Source organism: Neopsephotus bourkii, unplaced genomic scaffold (genome assembly GCF_033783945.1).
Source record: "Neopsephotus bourkii isolate Nb327-2 ecotype Australia unplaced genomic scaffold, CSIRO-AGI_Nbou_v1 NB_580, whole genome shotgun sequence".
Classification (NCBI taxonomy): domain Eukaryota; kingdom Metazoa; phylum Chordata; class Aves; order Psittaciformes; family Psittacidae; genus Neopsephotus; species Neopsephotus bourkii.
Genome location: NW_026901081.1, coordinates 46,385 through 55,021, shown reverse-complemented (window position 1 = coordinate 55,021; position 8,637 = coordinate 46,385). Strand labels below are relative to the sequence as shown.

Below are 8,637 nucleotides of genomic sequence, written 5' to 3'. Positions count from 1 at the left end.
TTCCGGCTCCAACCGGTTCCATCCGGTCCGGAGCCGCCCTTTGGCGGGTGCCGTGCGTCACCGCTGCGCGCCGCCGAGTGACGTCAGCGCCGCGCCGGGCTTCGCCATGGAGAGGGAGGACGAGTGGCTGGTGCAGTCCCTGAGCCAGTGAGTGGGGCCCATTCCCATTCCCATTCCCATTCCCATTCCCATTCCCATTCCCATTCCCATTCCCATTCCCATTCCCATTCCCATTCCCATTCCCGGTCTTCTGCCGCTCCCTCCTCCTTATCCCCGCAGGTACGAGGACCTGCACTTCTTCGAGCTCCAGGAGCCCACCCGCCTTCTCGAATGGGCCCCGGGGAACCGTGAGTGCGCGCTGGGCCTGAGGGGAGCCGTGGTGGTGGTGGTGGAAAGGGGAGGCCATGGGGTCGGGACAGGGCTCCATAGCCCCATAGGGCCGGGGTATGGCGGTCACCGTGTGCCTGTGCTTCACCCCCCCCTCAAGGTGTCTTCGTGGCCGGGTATGCAGAGGCCGGTGGGAACGAGATCCTGCAGCTGCTCCCGCCGCCGCCCATGCGGGAGGTGGTGCCCAAGGTGGGTGCTGCGGCCCTCGGTGTCTGCAGGGGCCGAGCTAAGGCTGGGGTTCACCGGTGCCCTGGTGCTCTGCTAAGGGCTTGGCCAGGGTCTGAGTGGAAAGGGGAAAGGCTTTGAGTTGATGGAGGGGAGATGTGGATGAAGGGAGGGACTCTGCATCGGGGACTGGAGCGATGGGATATGGGGTGATGGGTTCAGACTGAAACAGGGGAGAGTCATAGAATCATAGAATAGTTGGGGTTGGAAAGGACCTTAAGATCATCCAGTTCCAACCCCCTGCCATGGGCAGGGACACCTCACACTAAACCATGGCACCCAAGGCTCTGTCCAACCTGGCCTTGAACACTGCCAGGGATGGAGCATTCAGATTCAGGTTAGATACAAGGCAGAAGCTCTTCCCTGTGATGGTGCTGGGAGACTGGGATGGGATGAATGGAGAAGGTTTGGATGCCAGTGCTCAAGGCCAGGTTGGACACAGGGGCTTGGAGCAAGCTGCTCCAGTGGAAGGGGTCCCTGCCTGTGGAAAGGGTTGGGAATGGAGGAGCTTTAAGGTCCCTTCATCCCAAACTAGGCTGGGATTTTATGATATGATTCTTGACAGGAGCTTCCTCCAGATTCTCTTTAGCTGTTTGTGATCCCTCAATCCTACAGCTCCGGCTGGAACAGGCATCGCTGGGCAGGCAGAAGGGGGTGGCTTGTCTCTGTTTCTTATCAGGGTACCCAACCACACCAAGCTCTGCATTGTTAACTGGTAAGAAACCACTTTGCTTCTGATTTCCAGAGCCTGTTTCCAGAGAGAGAATTCAAGGTGGAATGTGGTGGATTCTCCGACCGCCCCATACACAGCCTGAAGTGTGTGCCTGGCACCAGGTAAGGCCTTGAGGCCCTTCCAGGGTGTATTGGACATGCAGAAGGAGTTCATCCACTGGGAGAAAGCTCCTTTTCCTTCCTTGCTTCCTGACCTAGCTATGAGTACGGAGGGGAGCTGCTGGCCAGTGACGTGTAGTGCTCCTCCCAGCCCCTTGTCTTGGTGTTTGGAGAGGAGCAGTGATTGGGGTGCTCATGAGAATGGATTGCACCCTGCTGCTGCAGCCCTGCCAGCCCCAGGGGCTCTGTGTGTGTATTCACAAAGGGGCCCTCTCCTGCTGTTAGGCCAAGGGAATACACTTCCCTCTGGCTGATTCATTTCACCCCTTCAGCTCTCTCCTCCCACACGAGCCCCCAATGCTACCCTGGGGCTCTTTGCACCATCCTTAGTCTAGCACTTATGGAATATGTGTTAGAGAGCAGTGTAGGGGAGAGGGACCTGGGGGTCCTATGGACGACAGGGTGACCATGAGCCGACACTGTGCCCTTGTGGCCAAGGAGGCCAATGGCATCCTGGGGTGCATTAGAAAGGCTGTGGGTAGTAGGTCGAGAGAGGTTCTCCTTCCCCTCTACTCTGCCCTGGTGAGACCCCATCTGGAATATTGGGTCCAGTTCTGGGCCCCTCAGTTTAAGAAGGACAGGGACCTGCTGGAGAGAGTCCAGCGCAGGGCAACTGAGATGATGAAGGGAGTGGAGCATCTCCCTTATGAGGAGAGACTGAGGGAGCTGGGTCTCTATAGTTTGGAGGAGAGGAGACTGAGGGGTGACCTTATTAGTGTATATAAATATATAAAGGGGGAGTGTCCCGAGGATGGAGCCAGGCTCTTCTCAGTGGCAAACAATGATAGGACAAGGGGCAATGGGTACAAACTGGAACACAAGAGGTGCCACTTAAACTTCTTCTCAGTGAGGTGACAGAACACTGGACCAGGCTGCCCAGGGAGGTTGTGGAGTCTCCTTCTCTGGAGCCATTCAAAACCCGCCTGGACACGTTCCTGTGTAACCTTATCTGGGTGTTCCTGCTCCGGCAGGGGGATTGGGCTGGATGAGCTTTTGAGGTCCCTTCCAAGCTCTACCATACTGTGATGCTGTGAATTCAATGCCATTCCTTGGCACTGTGTTTACCCTGGTGTGAGGAGTCCTTCCAGCCCCTTCTTGCCTCCAAGCACAGGGAAAAGCCTCTGAGCACAGGAGGAGCAGCAGAGCACCTTGTCCCAGGCTCCTGAAGAGTTCTATGGGGTTCTTTTTGTTCTTTCAGCTTGCTGGTGACCAGTGGCCCACCAGACAGCTCCCTGCAGCTCTGGAAGGTGTCAGCAGAGGACTCTAGTAAGGAACAGCCACGTTTCTCAGTTGGAGTAGTTTCACAATGCAGTCTTTGCATCGAGCATCTTTAGCTTCCCCTTTTGCCTGGGTATAAAATGAGGAGAGGAGCACCAATCCCATTAGGTAACATCCTGAGTGACTGCCCTTGCATGGCAGGGGCTGGAGAAGGGCACAAGAGAAGGGTCTGTGCCAATTCTGGTGGCTTGGAAAGATGGGGACTTGCCAGCATAAACCTCCTAAGGGAGGGAGGAGATTTAGGCCTCTCACAGTGGCTTTCCACTTAGTTGTAAGCTCTTAATCATACAAACAAACCCCTTCCTTATCCAATTGGCACAGTGTTACCTTTGAAACCCCATAAAACACCTCAGTTCTCCAAGCCTCCATCTGCCTTAGAGAAAGGGTCGCTGTTGCTTTGCTACAGCAAAATTGGGAAGCAGCACATTGAGAAACACTTTGAAACCACCAGAAAGGAAGTGCAAAACGTTGTGAAAAGCTTTCTTACTCTTCCTCCTTGAAAATCAGCATCTTGCTTCACAGCTTCCCCTGTGTCTGGCTGGATTTGCCGTGGTAATCCTGGCTGGATGTATTGGCACACTGGGTTTATACTGGTGAGGGCTTTAGTTGTAATTGGCTTCCTTATTGCTTTAGTAGGTCAGTTTTAGCTTTGTGAAACAGCTTAATCTCAGGGCTTACTTGACTCCTGATGTGCTTTACAGCTGCTCTTATCTCCCAACAGATGTTATTAAACCTCTAAGTGCCATACCGACAGAAAATGGGCATCCTTGGGCTAGAATTGCAACCACAGCAGCCAGAGCCCAGTGGGTCCTGCATGGATCAACCCTGGACAGTGTCCACATTACAGAGGTGGAATCAAGGAAAAGCATCGACATGGCAGGTATTGAAGTCAGATGTCTGCTGGTGCAAAGCTTTGGGTAAAGCAAGAGGAACTGCTCGAGCAGCAAACACTTCACTGCGTGGGTGCTCGCAGACACATGCCCAGGGGTATAAAGATGTATCTGGATAGAAGTTACAGTGCTCTGGGCTGCCTCCAGCTTCTCACTGCTCCCATGACAGTGATTCCTCAGGCTTCTGCCCCAGATCTGAGGCCTGAGAGAGCACCACAGATGGTTTCAGTGCACAGAACTGGGTTAGCAGAGGGATGCTGCTGCATGCGCTGGCCCAGACAAGGGAGGTGCTGGCCTCAGACTCACATCGCTCACTGGCATCGGTTTGCTTCTGTGTGACTCTGTGATATCCTCTGGCAGGTTCAAGCCATTCCCCTTGGCCTGGCCCTCCATCCCTTGTCCCAAGCCCCTCTCCAGCTTCCCTGCATCCCCTTTAGGCACTGGAGCTGCTCTAAGGTCTCCCCTTCAGGAGCCTTCTCTTCTCCAGGCCGACCCAGCCTGGCTCCAGAGCAGAGCTGCTCCAGCCCTCGCAGCATCCCCATGGCCTCCTCTGGCCTCACTCCAACAGCTCCACATCCCTCTTGTATTGGGGACCCCAGAACTGCACACAGCGCTGCAAGTGGGGTCTCACAAGAGCAGAGGGGCAGGATCCCCTCCCTCAACCTGCTGCTCACGCTCTGGGGGTGCAGCCCAAGGACACAGTGCTTTGCAAGCCCCCCCCAGGGACAAGGCTCAGACAAATGCCCCTCACACCACCTGAGATCCTGCTCTCTTTTGCAGCCCCCAGCAGCAGCGAGGAGCTCAGTGGCCTGGCATTCCTGGACTGCAACACCTTGCTCCTGTGCTGTGCCAAGGGGCAGCTGTACCTGGGGGACGTTCGGCAGCCGCAGGCTCCCTTGGAGGCTGTGTCTGTGCCCTGGGTGCTGGGTGATGAGCACTGGTGCATGGGTGTCAGGCAGGCAGCTCCAGGCTCTGCCTCCAGCTCCCAGCCCATAGCTTGCCTCTCGAACAGAGGCCACCTCACCCTCACCGATGTAAGGAAACCCTCGGAGCCTTTGGCCTCAGCGAAGTGCAGCGTTCCCTCGCCCAGCTCTAATGCAGAGTTCCTGTGTGTGTCCTGGGCTCCTGCTCTGGAAGGCTGCCTTGCTGTCTCAGGTATGTGCTTTGGGCACAGAGCTCCTTTGCTGGAGGCTTTTCTTGAGTCATAGAATGGGTTGGGTTGAAGGGAGCTTAAAGCTGCTCCAGCTCCAACCCTTGCCATGGGCAGGGACCCCTTCCACTGGAGCAGCTTGCTCCAAGCCCCTGTGTCCAACCTGGCCTTGAGCACTGCCAGGGATGGGGCATGTACCTCTTCCTTGCACTGAAGTTGGCCAGGTCGGACCATGGGTGCCATGGTTTAGAGCGAGGTGACCCTGCCCATGGCAGGGGGGGTTGGAACTTGATGCTTGAGGTCCTTTCATAGAATCACAGAATAGTTAGGGTTGGAAAGGACCTTAAGATCATCCAGTTCCAACCCCCTGCCATGGGCAGGGACACCTCACACTAAACCATGGCACCCAAGGCTCTGTCCAACCTGGCCTTGAACACTGCCAGGGATGGAGCATTCACAACCTCCCTGGGCACCCATTCCAGTGCCTCAGCACCCTCACAGGGAAGAATTTCCTCCTTAGATCCAATCTAAACTTCCCCTGTTTCAGTTTTAACCCATTACCCCTTGTCCTATCACTGCAGTCCCTGATGAAGAGTCCAACCCGAACTATTCTATGGTTCTATAAGTTCCAGTTCCAGTGTTTCAGCACCCTCACAGGAAGAACATCTTCCTTATCTCCAACCTGACCTTCCCCTGTTTCAGTCTGAACCCATCACCCCTTGTCCTATCACTGCAGTCCCTAATGAAGAGTCCCTCCCCAGCATCCTTGCAGCCCCCTTCAGACACTGGAAGCTGCTCTGAGGTCTCCACGCAGCTTCTCTTCTCCAGGCTCAACAGCCCCAATGTTCTCAGCCTGGCTCCATACAGGAGCTGCTCCACCCTCTTACAAAGACAGGGACAGTTTGAGCTGTGTCTTTACCAATTCCACCCCACCTCAAACACCCCAGGCAGGCGGTGGCCCCTGGAGCCAGCAGACCTGGTTGCTCAATGTCCTCTACTCCTTCTTCTCCCCAGCAACCACTGGTGGAGCCTGGGTGGGTTTGGGGGGGCTCCAGCTTCCCCCCTAGGAGCACAAACACCCCAAGCCCTGTGCACACACTGCCCTGAGGGTGCCAGTGACCTCCTGGCTGCAGGGACACTGCTGATAACAGGGCCAGAGCATTGCAAAACCCACGCAGTGAATGTGGAAGCTGGGGGGGGGTTTGGCCTGCGTTCACCTCAGCAGCTGGGAGCTCAAGGCAAGCTCCTCAGAGGCTTTGGCTGCTTTGCTCACACAGGTTTTGAGGCTGAGCCTTTGGCCTGGTTTCTCCCTCAGCAGCACGGCCCCAACACCATTGATTTGTGCTGTCTCTTGTTCCTTCTCCTCAGGTTTCGATGGCACTGTGCATGTGTACGACACTGGGAACTGGGCCAGCTCCTCCAAACCAGCAGAGCCAACCTTTGTCCACCAAGGGCACACGTTTGGGGAAGAGGACAGCAATGGAGACCCTCCCCTGGTCACAGCTCACACGTGGCACCCCCAGAAACCAAGGACTTTGCTATCAGCAGCCAGCGATGGCTCCCTGAGCATCTGGGACTGGGTTCAGCCCGGAGGGACGTGTGGGTAGCTTGTACCTGGGGTGAGCTGCGAGGTGGAGGCTGCAATGGGGCCGTTTGCATGCACAGGCTGTGCTGAGCTGCATGTAGAGACCAGGACCAACTGCAGAGAGCTCTTCTGAAACAGAGACCACAGAATCCAGGTGGGCCTTGAGTATCTCCAATGTGGGAGCCTCCACAACCCCCCTGGGCAGCCTGTTCCAGTGCGCTGGCACTCTCACAGTAAAGGAGTTCTTCGTGATGTTAACGTGGAACCTTCTATGCTCCAGTTTACACCCATTGCCCCTTGTCCTATCATTGTTTGCCACTGAGAAGAGCCTGGCTCCATCCTCGGGACACTCCCCCTTTATATATTTATATGCACTAATAAGGTCACCCCTCAATCTCCTCTTCTCCAAACTATAGAGACCCAGCTCCCTCAGTCTCTCCTCATAAGGGAGATGCTCCACTCCCTTCATCATCTCAGTTGCCCTGCGCTGGACTCTCTCCAGCAGGTCCCTGTCCTTCTTGAACTGAGGGGCCCAGAACTGGACCCAATATTCCAGATGGGGTCTCACCAGGGCAGAGTAGAGGGGAAGGAGAACCTCTCTCGACCTACTAACCACAGCCTTTCTAATGCACCCCAGGATGCCATTGGCCTGCTTGGCCACAAGGGCACAGTGTCGGCTCATGGTCACCCTCCTATCCACCAGGACCCCCAGGTCCCTTTCCCCTTCACTCCTTCCCAGCAGGTCAGTCCCCAACCTGTACTGGTGCATGGGGTTCTTCTTCCCCAGATGCAAGACCCTACACTTGCCCTTGTTGAATGGGAACTCTTGGTGGTGTGAGGTTGTTCTCCTGTCTCCAACAGGCAGCGTCGTATCCTGCTTGTATCTGCTGACAGCAAACATCCTGCCACGGGTTTATCATAGCCCCCATGGCCTGCCTTGTCACACATGAGCTCTGCAGAAGCAAAGAGCCACCACAAAAGGCGTGCTTGGAAGAAACAAGCTGCTCTGTGGTATATTTAACCCCTTGTCTCCCCGCCTGCAGCACCCAGGGGAGGGCTGTGCACCCCATGGGGTGCTGGTAGAGCATCACGTGCGTGTGTGTCACGAGTAGGGTGGCCTCTGCTCAGGAAGCCACAGCCTGCAGAAGGAACAGGAACAACCCCTGCAGCCCCAGCCTGCTGCAGGCTTTGTCCTTCCCCTGCCTGAGCAAAGGCACTGGGATCTTGGGGTGCTTTTCCCCCCCAGCTGAGAGTTGAAATGGGATGGAGTTAATGGGAATTTATGGGCTTCAGGAAGCCAGGCACTGGTTCTACTCTGTTGCCAAGGTGAGGGGGGACTCTGCTCCTTATCCTGACCATGGAAACCAGCCTGTTTCAGGCAGGAGCTCCCTGCCTTGCTCTGGCACTGGGATTTGCTCCCACTGGAGCATCCAAGCTGCATCTTGCAGTGCAAAGGCTCACAGAGTAGGTGCCAGGCTGCATCCTGCCTCCCATCACCCCACATCCCCTGTCCCCCCCTGCCTGTGTCTGCAGTCGGGAGGGTGCAGAGGGCTGGGTGCTGCACTGGGTGCCTTGGGGTGAAGGCTGTGCTGGGGGAAGCCTTGGAGCTGGGAATGCGCTGTACTGACCTGCACTGCTGGGTCATGGACACGCGTGTTTGCCTGCGGGGGCTGAGGCTGCAAACCTCTGCCTGCCATTGGGTAACACAGGGAAGCTTCTCATGGGTCTTCTCCCAGCACAAACTGGGTGGGCTTGGACATTCCACTCCCAAAACGCCTGTGTTGCAGTGTGGAACTGGGGCCTGCCTGACCCTGGGGGTTGATGCTCTGGAGCCTGTGTCACCACCAGCAGTGGGAAGAAGAAAGCCTCTTTGAGCCCAAAGATGCTGAGCACTGGTGCAGCAATGCCTCCTCTCCACCCCTGGGAGGTCCCCAGCAGAACCAGTGCAGCTCTGGCCATGTCAGACTGGGGTCTTGCCAGGGGCTGGGGGGGTTCGAGCCCCAGTGAGGGGCTGCAGAGGGCTCCTGGCTTTCCAGGCTCCCTGTGTCAGGTACTGGGGCCATGGGAGCACCGTGTGCCCATGGCCTGCACTGGGATGTCCAGAGTGGGGAGGGCAGGAGGTGCTGGCCCAAGAGTGGGGCCTGGGGCAGTCCCAGTGAAGGTGCTCAGGGAGGGATCCTGGAGCTCAGGCACTCCTGGGAATCAGAACCATGGAATGGGTTGGGATGAAG

The 8,637-nt window shown here is 56.5% G+C and overlaps 1 protein-coding gene across 1 annotated transcript; it reads left to right on the top strand.

Moving 5' to 3' along the window:
- The first annotated feature begins 106 nt into the window (after positions 1-106).
- On the top strand, positions 107-6,449 carry WDR73 (WD repeat domain 73). Its single transcript, XM_061351345.1, has 8 exons — positions 107-147; positions 280-347; positions 488-576; positions 1,358-1,446; positions 2,702-2,769; positions 3,503-3,661; positions 4,452-4,826; positions 6,190-6,449. Exons 1-8 carry the CDS (start codon positions 107-109, stop codon positions 6,426-6,428), a joined length of 1,128 nt encoding a protein of 375 aa, XP_061207329.1. The 3' UTR covers positions 6,429-6,449.
- The last annotated feature ends 2,188 nt before the right edge of the window (positions 6,450-8,637 follow it).